At 58.7% G+C, this 19,154-nt stretch overlaps 1 protein-coding gene across 5 annotated transcripts; it reads left to right on the top strand.

The window, feature by feature from the left end:
- Positions 1-48: 48 nt before the first annotated feature.
- FCSK (fucose kinase) lies at positions 49-19,043 on the top strand. Of its 5 annotated transcripts, none has more exons than XM_084906688.1 (24): positions 49-135; positions 4,502-4,606; positions 4,945-5,096; positions 5,217-5,267; positions 6,512-6,637; positions 7,144-7,216; positions 7,574-7,671; positions 8,051-8,131; positions 8,892-9,011; positions 9,185-9,356; positions 10,036-10,148; positions 10,722-10,823; positions 10,956-11,126; positions 11,553-11,617; positions 12,243-12,613; positions 13,530-13,740; positions 14,339-14,505; positions 14,598-14,819; positions 15,389-15,532; positions 15,679-15,798; positions 17,051-17,238; positions 17,325-17,424; positions 17,902-18,125; positions 18,290-19,043. In XM_084906688.1, the coding sequence occupies exons 2-24, from the start codon at positions 4,525-4,527 to the stop codon at positions 18,374-18,376; spliced, it is 3,240 nt and encodes a 1,079-aa protein (XP_084762814.1). In that variant the 5' UTR covers positions 49-135; positions 4,502-4,524; the 3' UTR covers positions 18,377-19,043. The 5 variants fall into 5 exon arrangements, with proteins under 5 accessions (XP_084762814.1, XP_084762812.1, XP_084762813.1 ...); XM_084906686.1 differs by having other exon boundaries at positions 9,185-9,398; XM_084906687.1 differs by having other exon boundaries at positions 7,547-7,671.
- Positions 19,044-19,154: the final 111 nt, after the last annotated feature.

Raw genomic sequence — 19,154 nt, 5'->3', positions numbered from 1 at the left:
GTTTGTTTGTTTTTGAGAGGACAAGCCAGGGCCGGTGGAAGGGGGGAGGGGGAAACTACATTTCCCAGGATGCGCCGCGAAGGGACACGCAGTCCCTCTTAAAAGCCGGCTGAGCCCCGCGCCCGGCGGAGGCAGGTACGTGGGTCCACGCGTTTCCGCTTCGCACAGCTCTCCCCTCCACTCGCCAATTCGCGACCTGATCTCTGCGAGAGGCAGGGCCGAGGCAGGGAGTCTCCGAAGAGCTCTGCTGGCAACCTGGGCACCCCCTGGCTGCAGGGGGTGGGTGTCAGCAGGTCCTGCCACCCTTTTGCTCGGGTCTTGCAATGGGAGTAGGAGACTTGGGGACGCCGGGAAGAGGGAGGAGATAGGGGCACCCACAGGCAGGTGGGATGCTGGATGTCTTCGCTGCCGATTTTGCTTTGAGGTCGCTTTTCCCGCCTCAGTGTGCACGATGGGGGTCTGGTCACCGTGCACAAATCTCAGTTACAGCGAGTCCCCTCTTGATCCGCGGTTTTGCTTTTACGTGAGGTCTTCCATCGGGAAAATAGTAAATGGAAATTCCAGAAATAAGCAATGCGTGCTTTAAGTTGTCTGAAGTTCTGAGTGAACTGATGAAGGCTTAAGACTCCCTCCTGCCTGGGATATAAATCACCCCTTTGTCCCACATATCCCCGCTGTATATGCTACCAACTGGTTAGTAACTTAGTAACTTTCTTGGTTATCAGCTCCACCGACAGGTATCGAAGTTCAGGTAACCCTTATTTGACTTGATAATGGCCCCATAGGGCAAGAGTAGTGGTGCTGGCCATTCAGACGGGCTGGTGTAGCTGTGAAGTGCTTTCTTTCTTTCTTTCTTTCTTTCTTTCTTTCTTTCTTTCTTTCTTTCTTTCTTTTTTTTTTTTTTTGAAGTGCTTCCTTTATGTGAGAAGGTGAGAGTTCTCCACTTACTAAGGAAAGAGGGGGAAAAAATCATATGCTGCCGAAACCGGTTTGGCTCAGTGGTAGAGCGTCGGTCTGTGAACTGAAGGGTCCCGGGTTCGATTCCGGTCAGGGGCGTGTACATTGGTTGCGGGCACATCCCCAGTCGGTGTGCAAGAGGCAGCTGGTCGATGTTTCTCTCTCATCGACGTTTCTAGCTCTCTATTTCTCTCCCTTCTTCTCTGTAAAAAAATCAATAAAATATATTTTTAAAAAAATCATATGCCTAGGTTGCTAAGATCTGTGGCAAGAATGAATCTTCTATCTGTGAAACTGTGAAGAAGGGAAACAGAAATCTGTGCTAGCTTTGCTGTCACTTCAAATTGCAAAAGTTACACAGCCTCTGTAAGGGATAAGCGCTTCGTTAAGACGAAAAGGGGCATTCAATTTGTGGGTAGAAGACATGAACAGAAAATGTGTTCTGATTGATGGCAACCTGTTGTGCCTGAAAGCAGTGAGCCTTCAGCAAAGGGTCCCCTGAAAAGATTGACACCAAGCCATTTACAGCAAGTAATAAAAAAAATTATGGGACAGCCTAGGCCCTAGCTGGTTTGGTTCAGCAGATAGAGTGTCAGCCTGTGGACTGAAGGGTCCCAGGTTCGATTCCGGTGAGGGGCACATGCCCCTGTTGCAGGCTCGATACCCAGTGTGGGGCGTGCAGGAGGAAAGGAAGGGAGAGGGAGAGAGAGAAAGAGAAACAATGATGAGAATCATTGATGGTCTGCCTCCTGCATGCCCCCCCTACTGGGGATCGAGCCCACCATGTGGACATAGGCTCTTGGCCGGAATCGAAACCCAGGACAGCAGGCCTATACTATCCACTGAGCCAAACCGGCTAGGGCTTCCCTGGTTGTTTTTCTTCTTCAGGATCATCTTTGACTCAGAAGCTCTTTCAGAGCCTTCATTCCTACCAGCTTCAGAGCCAAGTTAAACTCTCCTGCTTCCTTTCCCTGCTGGGGAGAACTACCATTCATTGAGCTCCCGCCGTGTGCCGCCTATTTAACTCTGGTCATGGTCCTAGGAGGTCCTAGGAGGTCGGTGTGGTTGGCCCTAGTTTTCAGATTAGGAAATTGAGGCTCAGAGAGGTGAAGTCATTAGAGGCGGAGAAGCGCCTCCCCATTTCATTGCCACCTGAATGGAGCCCTTTATATATATTTATTCCTTTTGTTCTTTTTTTTTTTTTTTTTTTTTTTTTTCATTCCTACACAGCAGGTTCGGTGTAGTGGGTAAGAGAATGGACTTTGGAACCAAAGTGTCTGAGCTCAGATTTTTATTTATTTATTAATTCAATTGACTGGGGAGACGTTGGCCAACACGAACATAAAGGTTGTCCTCTGGTGTGGGTTTCTGTGCTACAATATCTGTGCATTGCACCCTGTGCCCACCATCCAAAGTCAGATCACCTGTCACCACTGAGTTTGGATTTGGCTCTGCCACTTGCTAGCTGTGTGACCTTGGACATGTGACTCAGTCTCCCCGTGCCTCAGTTTCCTCATCTGTTTATTTTTTTTTAGGGTAAAGATAGTACTTTCCACACATTAAGTTAGAGGTTCACACAGTGGTTGCTCCTTTGACGGTGCCAAGAAGGAGATGATAATATACTCTCCACGTTGGTTCAGGTCCTTGGAGAAGCCGAGACCAAGATGGGGGTAGAGTTATTGGGGGGAGGGAAGATGAGGAGGGAAGTGGAGGCAGCAGGGGAGTGATGGGCAGGAGCAGTCTCAGGTTCTACGAGTTTCTGTGAGGCAGGTGGGAGTCCCGGGGCCACGATTGCCTGTCAGAGGGTCCCTAAATTGCCGGAAGGGGTCTGTCTTCCTGGTCCTGCTGCACAGAGTCATTGGTTGGGAGCAGTTGGGAAGCATGGCCTCCATGTGAACAAGCTGGGGACCATGGTCACTTACATGCCTGCTTCAGGAGGCTAGAGGGGGCAGGGGCGCCAAAGATCACATCAGTACGTTGATGGTCAAGTGGGAATCTCCTCCACCCATTTCTCCCGAAGGCCATCTGGGCATCCCTGGGAATCCCTTCGCCCTCGGGAGCCTGGCCAAGATCTCAGCTCAGATTTCCCCTCTGGACTTCCCTCCTGGGCTGAGCAGGGAACAGAGCACTTTCTGTTTGCGGTGAGGCTTTCCCCTGCGAGCTTGTGGGCATGTGGGTGTTGCTAAGTGGTGGTGTCTGCCCGCCCATGGCAGAGGAATCGGGCCTGAGAAGACACGAGCTGAGGTGCCTCTGGGAAGGCATGCAGCGAGCGCCCCCATCGCTCTGACACTGAGCCTTGGGGGTTGGAGGGAAGGGGTAGGGTGGGCTGCTTCCCAGGGCAGCCGTGGGGACTCTGCCAGGGGCAGATGCCAGGGCACTCCCGGGGACTGTCTACAGAGGTCTCGGGGAGGCCAGGGGCCCCGGAGTCAGATCGGTTTCCAGTCTGGTAGGAGAGTAACGCTGGGGGAGATAGGAAGGGGGTGAAGCCATAACTTTGGCCTCATCTTCCCCTCACTTGCTCAGAGGGCCTGAGAGAAGATGGTGGCAAGTGGGGTTGCAGCCTCTTTCATGTGGGGAGCCTCTGGGAGGGGAGATCTCTCCCCCCCACCCAGCCCCTCTGTGAAGTCCCTAATAGTGGGCACCGTTGGCACCCTGAACAGGCTGGGCACTCCTCCCACAGCTGTCCCCTTCTCCAGGGAATTCCCTCCAGCCTCAGGAGCCTGGGAGGTTAGGCCCTCCCTCCTCCCAGATCACAGCCAATGACTGAATGCTGAGGGGCCAGTGGTGCAGGAAGGGGTAAGCCCTTGCTCCCCTTACTTCCTTTCCCGAGGAAATCACGTGCGCCCAGAATGAGAAAGTCAAAGACACGCTTATCACATGACCCAGCAATCCCACGCCAAGGTATCCACCGGGAGAGATGGAGTCTTAGGTTCATTCCAAATTTGCACATGAATGTTTATAGCAGCTCTGATCATGGCTGTCAAAACCTGGAAGCAGCCCAGATGTCCTTCAGGGAGTGGACGGAGAAACAGACTGCGGCAGGTCCGTGCGGAGAGAGAACTGCAGTGCTGATAGGCACAGGCCACTTGGGTGAATCTCAGAGGCATGATGTTGGGTGAAAGAAGCCAAATTTAAAAGATTTCATTCCAACTCTAACTGATGGGGGATTGTCAAGTGTGACTGTAGTCGTGGTGACCACAAGAATCTGTGCGAGTGTTAACATGCATAAAACAACACAAAAATCCCCTTGGTGACAGGTTTCCAGGGGGAGGAAAAAAAAATCAAAACTTAGCATTTCTAGAAACCTTGTCGTCTCCAAAGCAAAAGGAAACAGATAAGGAACTTAGACGTTTTTTACCTCCAAGTGTGTGTATTTTTTTTTTGTTTTATTTTGTTGTGTTTTTTTTTTTTTTTTAGTTAAAAAAGAAAAGTTATTAAGCCTTATCTCTAACATAACTTATAATTTTTTTTAAAAAGCCACACAAAAATCAATTTTAGGCTATGATAACAAAATAATTCATGTACATCTCTATTCCTGCCTCAGGAAGCCCCTCAACTTTGGCTAGAATGGAGCAGCCCAAGGGGGTCGATTGGACGGTTATCATCCTGACATACCAGTACAAGGACAGTGTGGAGGTCTTCCAGAAAGGTAGGGGACCCTCCCTCCCCACTCTGCCCGAATGTCGGAACCCCTCCTCATAACCCCTATACCTCCCATAGCTCAGACCTAGAGTCGGCCTCTTCCTGGCCGTGTGACCTTTGGCCTACCGTGTCCCTTCATTGAGACTCGGTTCTCTCATCTGTCCAATGGGAATAATTGTACCTAACTCACCGGGTTGGGCAAAGAGCTAATGAGCTACTTACTGCTGCATGAAACGCTACCGAGTCAAAGATGAAATAATAAATTGTCAGTGGGTTTGCGTCAGCTGCCTGGGACCGGGGCTGGGAGGCCGGGGGGCAGGTCCCAGCTGTGTGTTCTGACCACAGAGCTGGAGGTGCGGCAGAAACGAGAGCAGATCCCCGCCGGGACTCTGCTGCTGGCCGTGGAGGACCCGGAGCCGCGCGTGGGCAGCGGCGGAGCCACCCTCAACGCCCTGCTGGTGGCTGCCGAACACCTGAGCGCCCGGGCGGGCTTCAGCGTGAGTGCTCGCGTCGGCCCTCCGTGGCTTTGTGTCGGGGCCTCTCCCCAGACGAGAGGGGGCCGCCCTCGGCGCCGTCCGCCCGGGCCTCCGTCCACAGGGCTCTTCCACTCCTGACAGGTGGTCACCGCGGATGTGCTCCAGTCGGCCCGGATCCTCATCCTGCACATGGTTAGTACCATGCTGGGCGGGGCGCCATGCAGAAGGCTGGGAGCTTCGATCCCCAGGGTTGGGTAGGGGTGCGTTTGCAAGGTGTTTTTTTTTGTGTGTGTGTGTGTGCAAATCCAGAAGAATTGGAGTCAGGATGGATCCAAGTATCCAAAAAAAATAGGAAGCTGGCTAAATATAAATAGCATACCCTCCTGGTGGGAAAGTAGAAAGGGATTAATAAGTCCATCTAATTCTGTGCCTTGAAAGAGACTTCCCAGCTCTGTGACCCTGGGCAAGGCACTTGACCCTTTCCAGGCCTCAGTTTCCCCATCTGTAAAATCAGGATGGCGATGGTTCCTGCTTTGTGTGGATGTGCTGAGATGATCCGTTAAATGCTTAAAGTGGGACCTGCCTTTATATAGTTCCCAATGTTATTTCCCCAGTTTTACCTGTGAGTGTGTGTGTGTGTGTGTGTGTGTGTGTGTGTAAGTTCTGTTGTTTCTACCTTTTCAGAATCTCATTTTTGTAAAAAATAAAATAAAATTTGAAACCAGTTTGGCTCAGTGGATAGAGCATCGGCCTGCGGACTGAAAGGTCCCAGGTTCGATTCCGGTCAAGGGCATGTACCTTGGTTGTGGGCACATCCCCAGTGGGGGGTGTGCAGGAGGCAGCTGATTGATGATTCTATCTCATCGATGTTTCTAACTCTCTATCCCTCTCTCTTCCTCTCTGTAAAAAAAATCAATAAAATAGCCAAAACTGGTTTGCTCAGTGGATAGAGCATCGGCCTACAGACTGAAAGGTCCCGGGTTCAATTCCGGTCAAGGGCATGTACCTTGGTTGTGGGCACATCCCCAGTGGGGGGTATGCAGGAGGCGGCTGATCGATGTTTCTCTCTCATTGATGTTTCTAACTCTTTATCCCTCTCCCTTCCTTTCTGTAAAAAAATCAATGAAGTATATATATATATATATTTTTTTTTTAAAATCAATAAAATATATTAAAAAAATAAAATAAAAAATTAAAGAACATATGCATATAAGTCTGAAAGGATATACCTCAAAATGAGAGGAATAGTTATTACTCCTGGGAGATTTTCTTTTTGCCTATCTGAATTTTCTGACTCTTTACTGTAACCATGTACTTGGGAGAATTACATGAGAAAACCCTCTGGCTGGATGACTTCACGCCTTTGCACAGCTCCCGGGGTGTCCCCAGGCTCTCTGCCCCAAGGGCTCCTTCCCCTGTCCCCGCTTCCCCCGCAGGGCCGGGACTTCCCCTTCGATGACTGTGGCCGTGCCTTCACCTGCCTCCCCGTGGAGAACCCCCAGGCCCCCGTGGAGGCTCTGGTCTGCAACCTGGACCGCTTGCTGGACATCATGACCCATCGGGTGAGGCCAGCGGGCACCTTGCAGGGGTCCTCAAACTTTTTAAAGTGGGGGCCAGATCACGGTCCCTCAGAGAGCTGGAGGGCCGGACTATATGAACTACTAATTCCTACTGTAACACCTCGGCTGCGCTCACTGCCCAAAAAACCTGGCGGGCTGGATCAGACTCCTCTGCGGGCCGCATGTGGCCCGTGGGCCGTAGTTTGAAGACCCCTGCTTAGGGCCTGGTTCCCCTCCATTGCACCACCCGCGATAGATAGCCCATCCTGGCTCCGACGGGATTCCGGCAAGAATGGCTTTGGCGGAGCCTGGAGCTAGAGCTTTAGGCAATTCGTGTTGGCAAACCTGCAGGGAGGCGTGGTCCCCGGAGCTGGGCAGGAGGGTCTGGGAAGGCCCCTGTGACCTCAGAGTCTCCCTGGAGCAGGGGGTCAGGCTGGACGCTAGGCTGCATGGGGAGCAGAGGAAGGGCTGGGCCAGGCTACCGTCTGCATCTGTGCTCTCCCCCGCAGCTGGGCCCGGGCTCCCCGCCGGGCGTGTGGGTCTGCAGCACCGACATGCTGCTATCCGTGCCTCCCAACCCAGGTGAGCCCCCCTAGACGGCGCTCCCGGGACCTCCTCCCTGCGTGGCCGGAGGGGGGCTGGGCCTGTCCTAGCTCACCATTCCTGGGCCTGGCCCACTGCCCCATTCAGAGGGGAGGCTGTCGAACGGAGTCACCAGCCCTGCCCCTTCTGCCCTCCCGGGCTGGGGTAGAACTTTGGGAGGGGAGGGGAGGCGTCGTCATTCTCCCAGAGGAATGTCCATGTGGCTTGGGAGCCATCTTTTCCTTGTAGAGGTGCCCAGATGCCCCCGCCCCAAGCTCTTATCTTTACCTGGTTGGGGGCCTCCCTGCCTTAGGTGGGTGGGGGCCCCAGGGAGGCCCCTGACTTCTCTGCTCACAGGGATCAGCTGGGACGGCTTCCGGGGAGCCAGAGTGATCGCCTTCCCAGGAACCACAGCCTACGCCCGGAACCACGGCGTCTACCTCACCGACGCCCAGGTAGTGCCCCTGGGGCCGTGGCACGGGCCGCTGAGCCGGGCTGGGCTGGCCTCCGGGCCCTGTGCTCTGGGCGGCCTCTCGCCCTGGACTCGCTGGTACAGTCTGGATCCGGAGAAGTTTCCTCTATGGCAGCAGCCCTCGGGCTCACTGAGTCTGTCACCAAACGGACCTTGCACGTGGCCCCCGGGCCAGGCTCCGTGCTGGGCAGGGCCGGGAAGACGTACAGAGCACTGTCGGGTGGGACAGTGCTCCCTGCAGCACGCTGGGACCTGTCAGACATGCACCTGGGTTTTCCCCGGAGAACACCCTCGCTGTGTCCCTGATCCTGACGGTCCATCCTTGGCCCCCTTCCCTAACTCTGCTCTCTCCCCCGACACAGGGCTTCGTCTTAGACATTCTCTACCAGGCCAGCGAGGCGGACCTGCAGCGGTGCGCCAGGCCCGATGGGCGGGTGCCACTGGTAGGGCTGCCGCCCGGGTTGGGGGGCTCTGGGGGCCCTGTGGAAGAGGGAGGGTTTGCCTTCCTGCTCGGGGGAAGGGCTCTACTCCTCCTGGAAGACTCCAGGGCAGGACAGAGCCAGAGTGTGAGGTGGAGGAGCAGGTGGAGCGAGAGTCTGAGGAAAGGGTCTTGTCCTGAACGGGAAAGGGGAGAGGGCGTTCAGGAATGCATCGGGAGGAAGTCTGGAGGCCGGCGTGGGGGCTCCTTCCGGAATGAAGGACAGGGATCCGCGAGGTGGGTGAGGGTCTGGGGCCAGACCAGGGGGTGATCGAGGACTAGGTTTTTTGTTTTTTGTTTTTTAAATATATTTTATTGATTTTTTACAGAAAGGAAGAGAGAGGGACAGAGAGCTAGAAACATCGATGAGAGAAAATCATCGATCAGCTGCCTCTTGCATACCCCCTACTGGGGATGTGCCCGCAACCAAGGCACATGCCTTGACCAGAATCGAACCCGGGACCCTTCAGTCCGTAGGCCGACGCTCTATCCACTGAGCCAAACCGGTTTCGGCAGGACTAGGTTTTTTGTGGGGGAAGGCCTGAGAACTGAGAGGGGTCCCTGTTCAGGAGGCCTGGGATCTGGGTGCAGGAGTGGTCCCGAGGGTGAAGGACTCGCCTGGCACAGCAGCCAGCCTTCGGGTCCATCTTTATGTGTCTCCCGCAACTCAGGCCCACGCCTGACCCCAGGGCCCCCCCACCTGACCCTCCTGGGGGCTCCTCCAGGTCTCCGGAGTCGCCTTTTTCTCCGTGGAGACCGCCGAGCACCTCCTGGCCACTCATGTGAGCCCACCCCTGGACGCCTGCACCTACATGGGCTTGGACTCTGGAGCCCGGCCTGTCCAGGTGACTGAGGGCGGGGGCGGGGGCCCTGGCCTGGGGGAAAGACCCTGACACTGGCTCTGTAACCTCAAGCCGGCCCCTTCCCCTCTCAGGGTCCGTGCCTCTGGGGATGGGACTGCCCCCAGTTTGGCCCCAGGAACCCTCCCCAATAGCTGTGCTTCCTATCCTCGTCCCAGCTGTCTCTGTTCTTCGACATCCTGCTGTGCATGGCCCGGAACGTGGGCAGAGAGGCCTTCCTGGCGGGGCGGCCTCCGGAGACGGGGCGCAGTGACGCGGACGCCGAGGGCTACCTCCGGGTCGCTCGGGCCACGCTGTGGCGGGAGCTCCGTGACCAGCCCCTCACCATGGGTGGGTGCCGCCTCTCGGCTGCCTGGGCAGGGAGACCACAGAGTGAGGACCCCCTGCCCTGCCCAGCGCTGCAAGGCTGCCTCCCGCCTGGTCCCTGGGCTCCTGGACCGGGCAGGTCTTGTGCCTATGTCAGCCCATTGTCCTCTCCCAACCCAGAGGCCTGACACCCCGACTCCCCTCAACCCCCAATAACTCTCTTCTTTTGTCTTTTTTTTTTTTTTTTAAATAATATATTTTATTGAGTTTTTACAGAGAGGAAGGGAGAGGGAGAGAGAGTTAGAAACATCGATGAGGGAATCATCGATCAACTGCCTCCTGCACACCCCCTTCTGGGGATGTGCCCGCAACCAAGGTACATGCCCTTGACCGGAATCGAACCCGGGACCTTTCAGTCCGCAGGCCGACGCTCTATCCACTGAGCCAAACCGGTTTCAGCCAGCTCTTCCTTTTGTCTTTATTCCTGGGCTCCAGTCCCAGTCTCTCCATGTCCTAGCTGTGTGACTCTGGGCAGGTTCCCGAGCCTCGCTGGATTTCGGCTTCCCCATCAGCACGATGGGCTCATTGCCAGGCCTGCCCTGCAGGGCCTGATGAAGATGGGTCTTCTGGCTGGAGAGGCCTGGCTGGGCTCAGGGCAGCAGCAGCGGGCAGAGGGGTGGGGTCACTGCTTGTGTCTTTTCAGTGTATATCCCCGACGGCAGCTACAGCTACATGACCACCTCGGCCAGCGAGTTCCTGCTCAGCCTCACGCTCCCTGGGGCTCCCGGGGCCCAGGTCGTGCACTCCCAGGTGGAGGTGAGACCAGCAGAGCTGCCTGAGGACCGGTGGGATAGGGGCTCCTAGAAAGGGAAGGAATAGCCCATGCATAAAGCAGATCACCCAGGAATACAGACGTCCTTATCCCCATTGGGCGGGGCGCGAGGCCGTGCAGGCTCAGACAGGTACAGTGACTTGCCTGAGGCCACAGGGCCAGGAAGGGGTCACGTTAGGAGTCTTCATCCAGGTCTGCCTGGTGGAGAAGCCAGAGAAGACCCCACCCCTTTCTTTGGGGACCGTTTTGGGGAGACAAGCACATGTGAGGAGGGGATGGGCCTGGGTCCGCGCCCTGGTGCTGAGGAAGGGGACGGGTCGGTTTCCGAGGTTGCCCTCCGCATGGCGGGGGGTCCCTGGACCGGTGAGAGAGGTTTCCTGGGGAAGCTGCCATCGGGCGGGACCTCCATGTCTGAGTTCGGACTTCTCTGGGGGGCCGTGCGGGAGAGCTCGCCGCTGGGAGCAGCGTGAACGGGCGGGACTGGGAGTCAGCCGGAAGCTGGGGCCAGGGCGGGGTGTAGAGGGCGCTCAGGACCTTCTCTCTCCCGGGCTGCTCAGGAGCCGCAGCTGCTGGGGGCTGGGAGCTCTGTGATCAACTGCCTGCTGGAGGGCGCCGTCCGGCTGGGTGCCGGGAGTGTCCTGCAGCACTGCCACCTGCAGGTGAGGCCCGAGAGCAGGGGCAGAGGGCGGGCAAGGTGGTGGGGGCTAGGCCCTGGGTGTGTGTGTGTGGGGGGGAGGGGTGAGCCTGGAGCGGCACCATTCCCTCAGGATGCCTGCCCTCTCCCTCGCCAGGGCCCCATTCACGTCGGCACCGGTTGCTTTGTGAGCGGCCTGGACACGGCCCAGTCCGAGGCGCTACAGGGCTTGGAGCTGCGCGATCTCGTCCTGCGGGGGCACCACGTGCGGCTGCACGGAGCCCCCGTGCATGCCTTCACCCTGGTTGGACGCCTGGACAGCTGGGAAGTAGGTGTCACCCCCATCTTCAGGCTTTGGGGGGCCCCGTTGACCCCAGCCCAGGTTCCACTCCGCTGCAGGGCTCGCTGAGCGCTGGCCCGAGGGATAGGCTGTAGCCGGTCGAGTCTCGCCATGCCTTCCTCTTCCTCCTCAGCGGCTCTGCCAGGCTGGAGCCTGAGGTTCAGAGAGGGAGGTGGCCTGCCCCGGGCTGCAGAGCCAATGAGAGTGGACTGGGCCTGGAACTGGGATTCTGCGCCAGGTTCCCGGGCACCTGGGCAGGATCGCTGAGCTCCAGGGCTTGACACAACGGTGTTTTCAGAAGCTGCTTTCCTATGTGCAAGTCTCTCTCCTCCTGTCCCCTCCGGTCTTCGTGTCCGTGACCCCTCGCCTTCCTGTGGTCCCCGAAGCCCTGACTGCTTCCTCCGCTTCCCCCAGAGACAGGGGACGGGAACATACCTCAACATGCCCTGGGATGAGTTCTTCCAGAAGACAGGCATTCGGTAAGAGGGACTCCAGGGCGGCCGCTTCTTCCCGGCTCATCTCTGCCTCAGCCCCAGAGCAGCACCTGCCCTCCCTCCCTCCCACCAGCCCCGGGGCCGCCTGGGGTGGTTTGGGGCAGCCTGATCCTCCCCGGCACTTTCCCCCTGGACAGTTCCTAAGTCCTGCCTGTGCTCAGGCTTTTTGGGATTTTGTTCAGAGGCCTGGGAAAGGGGGCAGGGCAGTTTGTCTCCCGCCCCAAGTTGCCTGCTTGTGCCACCACCTAGATCAGTGTTTCCCAAAGTGTGGTACGCGTACCCCCAGGGGTACGGGAAGAGTTTGGTGGGGGTACGCGTTGCACCGGAGTTGGGTGGGGATATGCACTGCAGCGTGCTTAGCTGCGCCTAATTCTACGTTCCCATGAGTACGAGGGGTACTCGAAAATTATAGAAGGGGTACACATATGTCAGAAGTTTGGGAAACACTGACCTAGAGGAATTTGTCCTGTCCCCCCCGCCCCCCTACTCCCTGTGAATTAGCCAGCCCCCCAGTGGGCAGGCAGTCAGGCCTCGGGGAGGAAGCAGGAGCCCAGGCTTCCCTCCTGCTCACGTGCCTTCTCTCCCCCCCCCCTCCGCCCCCCAACATCAGAAACTGGGACCTGTGGAACCCGGACACGCCCCCCACGGAGCGCTGCCTCCTCAGCGCCCGCCTCTTCCCCGTGCTCCACCCCTCGAGGGCCCTGGGGCCCAGGGACATGCTGTGGATGCTGGACCCCCAGGAGGACGGGGGCGAGGCCCTGTGGGCCTGGCGGGCCTCCTGGCGCCTGTCCTGGGAGCAGCTGCAGCCCTGCCTGGACCGGGGCGCCACGCTGGCCTCCTGCCGGGACCTGTTCTTCCGCCAGGCCCTGCACAAGGCGCGCAGGGTGCTGGAGGCCAGGCAGGACCTCAGCCTGCGCCCGCTGATCCGGGCCGCCGTCCGCGAGGGCCGGCCCGGGCTCCTGCTGGCCGCGCTGGACCAGGGTGAGCGGCTGGGTTTCTGTGTGGGGAAGCCAGAGCGGGCGTCCCCTGCCCTCGCTGCCCTCTGGGTGGGTGATGACGGGAGGTGGGAGCCTTCGAAGCCGGGGAGAGACACAGTGGAGTTTGCTTCCAGATTCCTGGGGGCTTCGTTCTTGTCAGTAGGGGGTTGGACGAGAGGCTGAGGCCTGGGCCCGAGCCTCTGGGCCCAACGAGCATCAGCAAACCCTCCGTGTTTTGTACTGGGTGCCAAAGCGGAGGCGCCAGAGCCCCAGGGGAGGTGGCAGGCTCTCCCAGGCAGGCAGCACCTCATTTATGATCCCCAGTGATGGCGGAAGGTGACCCCTATTGAAGTTAACCACTTACAGCGGGTGGGATGGCACTGAGACCGAACATGGGCAGTTTGACCCCGAGTCTGAGTTTTTTTTTTTAAATATATTTTATTGATTTTTTTTTACAGAGAGGAAGGGAGAGGGATAGGGAGCTAGAAACATCGATGAGAGAGAAACATCGATCAGCTGCCTCCTGCACACACCCCTCACTGGGGATGTGCCCACAACCAAAGTACATGCCCCTGACCAGAATCGAACCTGGGACCCTTCAGTCCACAGGCTGACGCTCTGTCCACTGAACCAAACTGGTTTTGGCACTGAATCTGAGTTCTTAACCACTCTGGGCCACCTAGGGGGGTGGGGGGTAAAGAGGCACAGCTGGGCTGGGCTGGGCTGGGCTGGGGTCGGCAGGATGAGAACTTTGTGCCAAGCAGAGGCGTGGGGTGTGCATTCACAGGCGAGGGTACACCTTGGGCAAAGTGAAGAGGTGTGAGGGACCAGGCATGTCTGGGGGCTGTTGAGCAGTCTCTCGGGGAGGAGGGCATTGGGAGTGGGTCCCCTCCCTAACCACCTGGCTTCTGGCCCCTCAGTGGCGGCGGGTGCAGGAGACCCAGGCGTGGCGGCCCGGGTGCTGGCCTGCGTGGCGGACGTCCTGGGCTGCATGGCAGAAGGCCAGGGCGGCTTACGGAGCGGCCCAGCTGCCAACCCCGAGTGGGTCCGGCCCTTCTCGTACCTGGAGAGCGGAGACCTGGCCGGGGGCGTGAAGGCCCTCGCCCAGGAGCGGGACAAGTGGCTGAGCAGGTGGGTGCCGATGACGTCAGAACCCTGGAGAAGCCCCTGATCATTTTTAAAAAAATATATATTTTATTGATTTTTTACAGAGAGGAAGGGAGAGGGATAGAGAGCTAGAAACATCGATGAGAGAGAAACATCGACCAGCTGCCTCCTACACACACCCTTCCGGGGATGTGCCCGCAACCAAGGTACATGCCCTTGACCGGAATCGAACCTGGGACCCTTCAGTCCGCAGACTGATGCTCTATCCCACATGTGTCAAACACAAGGCCCGCGGGCCAAATCCAGCCCGCCAGGCCTTGCAATGTGGCCCGCACCGCGCTGTCATCACTGCACTCCGCTGTCAGTTTATGACATTGTCAGTTTATGACTGTTCAGTAAACCATTCGGCCCGCGATTTAGGCTGGATTTTAGATTTTGGCCCCTTCTCTGATTGAGTTCGACACCCCTACTCTATCCACTGAGCCAAACCGGTTTCGGCGGCCCTGATCATTCTTATAGAGAGAGGTGGGGCCCACGGAAGTCAGGGCCCCGAACCCAGGCAGCCCGCCCCCTGCTTGGGTTTGGGGCTCCATGCCACCCTCTCTCCCCTCCCTGTTCGCAGGCCGGTCCTGTTAGTGCGAGCTGCTCGCCACTACGAGGGGGCCGGGCAGATCCTGATCCGCCAGGCCGTGATGTCCGCCCAGCGCTTTGTCTCCACGGAGCCTGTGGGGCTGCCGGCCCCCGGGCAGTGGGCGGTGGCCGAGTGCCCGGCTCGCGTGGATTTCTCTGGTGAGCCCCTCGGAGGGGGGTGCGGGTAGCCGGCCGCCCCAGAGCTGGGCAGGCGGCCCCCTGACCAGCGTGGCCTCGCTCTACCGCCGCAGGAGGCTGGAGCGACACGCCGCCCCTTGCCTACGAGCTCGGGGGGGCGGTGCTGGGCCTGGCTGTGCGAGTGGACGGCCGCCGGCCCATCGGGGCCAGGGCTCGCCGCATCTGGGAGCCCGAGCTGTGGCTGGCGGTGGGGCCTCGGCGGGACGAGATGGCCATGAAGATAGTGTGCCGGAGCCTGGAGGACCTGAAGGACTACTGCCAGCCCCACGCTCCAGGTCAGGCGCCAGCACACCTGCCGGCGGGAGCGGCACACACAGCTAGCCGGGGGGTAGGGCAGAACCCCGGAGACCCCGCTGGCCACGGGGGCCTGGCTTGAGGGCTAAGCCATTCAGCTTGAGGAGCCCCGAGGTCTCCTTGCCCAGGTGCGTGCGGCTGCAGGAGGCACAGCTGGCACATTTGCCCATGTTGGGGAGCCCAGGGGTCTTTTGGGGGCTTGGGGATGGGACTTGCACTGCTGCTGGGCTTTTGTCCCCTAGATCAGTGTTTCCCAAAGTGTGGTACGCGTACCCCCAGGGGTACGGGAAGAGTTTGGTGGGTGTATGCGTTGCACCGGAGTTCGGTGGGGATATGCACTGCACCATGCTTGGCTGCGCCTAATTCCATGTTCTCATGAGTACGAGAGGTACTCAGCGTAACGAAAATTACAGAAGGGGTACAGATATGTCAGAAGTTTGGGAAACACTGCCCTAGATGAGCCCCGAGATGGGAAATAGTGGCGGTGGGTGGTCTGTCTGCGTCTGCCTTTGGAGACCCAATGCCCTGCTGGGTGCTGCTCCCTCCGCAGGGGCCCTGCTGAAGGCGGCCTTCATCTGTGCGGGGATCGTGCAGGTCAGGTCCAAGCTCTCGCTGAGCGAGCAGCTGCTGCGCGCCTTCGGGGGCGGCTTCGAGCTGCACACCTGGTCTGAGCTGCCCCACGGCTCTGGCCTCGGTGAGTGAGCGAGCCCTGCTGTCCTGCTGCCATCCACTCTCCTTCCTTCCTCCCCACCACCCCTGCCCAACAGGCCGAGGGGGCGGGGCCGGTCTGGGCTGCGCAGAGGTGTTTCATGCCCGCCTGGCCTCTCCCCTGCCCTGCAGGCACCAGCAGCATCCTGGCGGGCACCGCCCTGGCCGCCCTGCAGCGGGCCGCGGGCCGGGCGGTGAGCAGGGAGGCCCTGGTCCACGCAGTGCTGCACCTGGAGCAGGTGCTCACCACAGGTACGGGCTGCCCCTGCCGGGAGGGAGGGAGGCCAGTGGCACTCTGCCAAGCCTCCATCCGGGGCTGCCCTGGGCTTGTGGCCGGCAGCCACAGACTGCGGCTCCTCCCTTATCGCTCTGACCTCCGGTGATGTTCAACTGGAGGTATTTCACCTTCACAGGAGCGGATGTGTTAGGAGCACCTGCAGAGTCTGTGCCCTACCTTCATGTGTGTTAGGCACTTGTTGTGGCCACCCAGCACTGTCCCTGAGGGCGGGGCGGGGCAGAATGGGTTTGTAGCAGGGGGCAGGACCTTCAGCCCGCCTTCCCAACCACCCTGCCCCTCCCCCGGGCTATGGTCATCTGTGCCCATCTCCCCTTCCTGCCAGCCACTTGGGGGGCACCAGGGGCCCAGAACATGGCGGTGATCACCGTCTTCTCCCTCTTCTCGCCACCATGGCCCCTTGGAGTCCATGTTCCATGGGGAGACCTAGAGTTGTTGTTGTTGTTGTTGTTTTTAAATATATTTGTATTGATTTTGTACAGAGAGAGAGAGGGATAGAGAGTTAGAAACATCGATGAGAGAGAAACATCGATCAGCTGCCTCTTGCACACCCCCCACTGGGGATGTGCCCAAAACCAAGGTACATGCTCTTGACTGGAATCGAACCTGGGACCTTTCAGTCCCCAGGCCGACGCTCTATCTACTGAGTCAAACCGGTTTCGGCCACCTAGAGGTTTGTCGGCACGATCCGAGGGTGCTGTGGTCACCCAGCATGCCGGGCTTCATCCCCACCGTGATTCCTGGCAGGAAACGGTCACAAAGATGTAGAGATGCCGATTACGCCACCTTTCCCGCTGCCTTTGCAGCCCGCCCCCTCCTTCTGCTGTAATGTCTCTCATCCCGTAACAGGTAGTTATTAGCAAGCCTCTCCAGTTTCCTTCTGAGATGAACCATTCCAACCCTTCATGTGGCCAGTTGACAACTATCGAGTATCCAACTCAGGGTCGGACCCTGGGGGATAAGATGAACAAATACAGGGCCCTTGTTCTCAAAAATTAAATGGTCTATTGGGGACAGACATTAATCAATAGCCACTCAAGCTGGGTTCTGGAGTGAAATCCTCTCTCTCACTCATCCTGCTCCCGAGGCTGGTGACAGACGCTGGACAGCTCACTCGGTGCAGCTGGAGCTGGCTCCTGCCAGAGCCTGGGCTGGGAGAGAGAAGGTGGGCCGGACGGGCTCTAACAGGGACGGACTCTGGGTTCACAGGAGGCGGCTGGCAGGACCAGGTGGGTGGTCTGATGCCTGGCATCAAGGTGGGGCGCTCGCGGGCTCAGCTGCCGCTGAAGGTGGAGGTGGAGGAGGTGGCTGTGCCTGAGGGCTTCGTCCAGACGCTCAATGACCACCTGCTCCTGGTGTACACCGGCAAGACCCGCCTGGCGCGGAACCTGCTGCAGGTGAGCTCCCCAGCCCGGGAGGGGGAAGGGAGGCAGACGCTCAGCAAGGCCCAGCCTTTCATCGCACCCTCCTGCCCCACCTGCAGGATGTGTTGAGGAGCTGGTATGCCCGGCTGCCTGCCGTTGTACAGAACGCCCACAGCCTTGTGCGGCACACGGAGGAGTGCGTGAAAGCCTTCCGCCAAGGTGAGGTGCCTCTTCCCAGGGGCAGGCACCGGGAGGGAGGGTCTGGTCGCCCCTTGGTCTAAGGCCAGGAGCCTTTTCGGGCTGGTAGGTGGTAGGCCCCCGGGGACAGAAGCCTACCAGCTGTCCTCCCCAGGGTCTCGCTTCCGTGGGAGCCGTATCTCGGGACAGTACTTGCATCATGAGGGTTTCCAGTCCTATCTGCCAAGAAGCTGGTGGGGGAAGAGGCTGGGCCCTTTAACCGAGTGCCAGGGAGACAGAGCTGAGCAGGGTTCAAGGGAGTGGCTGTGTCGTTCACCGAACACGGCTGGGCACCATGTCGGTTTTATGTCCTCAGACAGCCCTGTGAGGTGGTCTTTACCACTCCTGTTTCCAGCCCCTGGCTGAGCAGCACCTCTGGGCACGTTAGCGTCGATAAATGGGCGTTGACAGAATGTTCTGGCTCAGGCACGCCTTTCCCTTCTCTGCCCCCCACCCCAGGAAGCCTGCCTCTGCTGGGCCAGTGCCTGACCTTGTACTGGGAGCAGAAGAAGCTCATGGCTCCCGGCTGTGAGCCCCTGGCTGTGCGGCGGATGATGGATGTCCTGGCCCCCCACGTGCATGGCCAGAGCCTGGCAGGGGCAGGCGGCGGGGGTTTTCTCTATCTGCTGACCAAGGAGCCGAAGCAAAAGGAGGCTCTGGAGGCCGTGCTGGCCAAGACTGAGGTACCTGGTGGTGATTGATGGGGGGCAGGAGGCCTCACTGTGGCCCACTGGCTAAACGAGGGGCTACAACTCCATGTCCCCCTGGCTTGCGGCCTCAGGTCGGCCTCCAGGAGGCCACAGGTGTGCACAGAGCCCTCTACCCACCTCTTGTCATTTGCTCGCAGGGCCTCGGGAACTACAGCGTCCACCTGGTAGAAGTGGACACGCAGGGCCTGAGCCTGCAGCTGTTGGGGAGTGAGAACTCGACCTGATGCCTCTTCCCATGAGGCTTGTCCCTCAGCAAGAGGAGAAAACCTGGAGCTACAGCAGCCCCTCCCTTCCGAGCACTCAGCCTCCGACTCCCCACCTACCTCTATGGATCTGCTCGCAAAGGAAGCCGACTCCCCACCTACCTCTATAAATCTGCTCGCAAAGGAGTTTGGGCCCAGCCCCCTGGTGAAAGAGACACCACGCTCGGGAACAGGACTGTGACCTCTTGGTGAACTGTGGCCTAGGCTTGGCCTCTGCTCCATCTGGACATAGGAAGGTCCTAAGCTCAGTGTCCTTTGTGGCCTTTACCAATCCCGTGGCCCAGCTGGGGCCTTGACCTCCTTGCTCTCCACGGGGGCCCTGGACGGGGGTGACAACCAGCCCTCGCAGAAGCTGGGTCCCTTGGTAAGGCTGACCCTGGAGAGCCCTTTGAGGCATTTCCTGTGGCCTTCCTTAGAGGCCGGGCTCTTGCCTGAACAGACTTCATGGTCAGTACTCACTCCCAGGCTGACGTGATGGGGGAGTGGGAGTGAGCCAGTGTGGTCTTCAGCCAGTCACTGCCAACTCAGCCTTACCCTGGACCATGGACTGTGTGTGCCACGTGGCCCGGAGCCTATGGGCAGCAGGTTTTCAGGACTGTGACCTCGGAATAAACCGAATCTGCCCTGAGGTGGTCCTCATAGAGCTCCTTTGTTCCTGCCAGGAGGAATTCCCACCTCCCCTGGCACCGTGGGAAACTGCCCGGGGACGATCCAGCTGCTGGTGCTGAGGGTCCAGGGT

Source organism: Pipistrellus hanaki (assembly GCF_964339955.1).
Source record: "Pipistrellus hanaki genome assembly, chromosome: 15".
Lineage (NCBI taxonomy): Eukaryota > Metazoa > Chordata > Mammalia > Chiroptera > Vespertilionidae > Pipistrellus > Pipistrellus hanaki.
This window is presented reverse-complemented; position numbering and strand designations above follow the sequence as displayed.

Excerpts from the sequence above, each read along its gene's own strand:
- FCSK (XM_084906685.1), top strand. The coding sequence starts at position 4,525 with ATGGAGCAGCCCAAGGGGGTCGATTGGACGGTTATCATCCTGACATAC. Across the intron at positions 4,607-4,944 it reads TGTGGAGGTCTTCCAGAAAG|AGCTGGAGGTGCGGCAGAAA; the intron begins GTAGGGGACCCT and ends TTCTGACCACAG. Across the intron at positions 7,672-8,050 it reads TCTACCTCACCGACGCCCAG|GGCTTCGTCTTAGACATTCT; the intron begins GTAGTGCCCCTG and ends CCCCCGACACAG.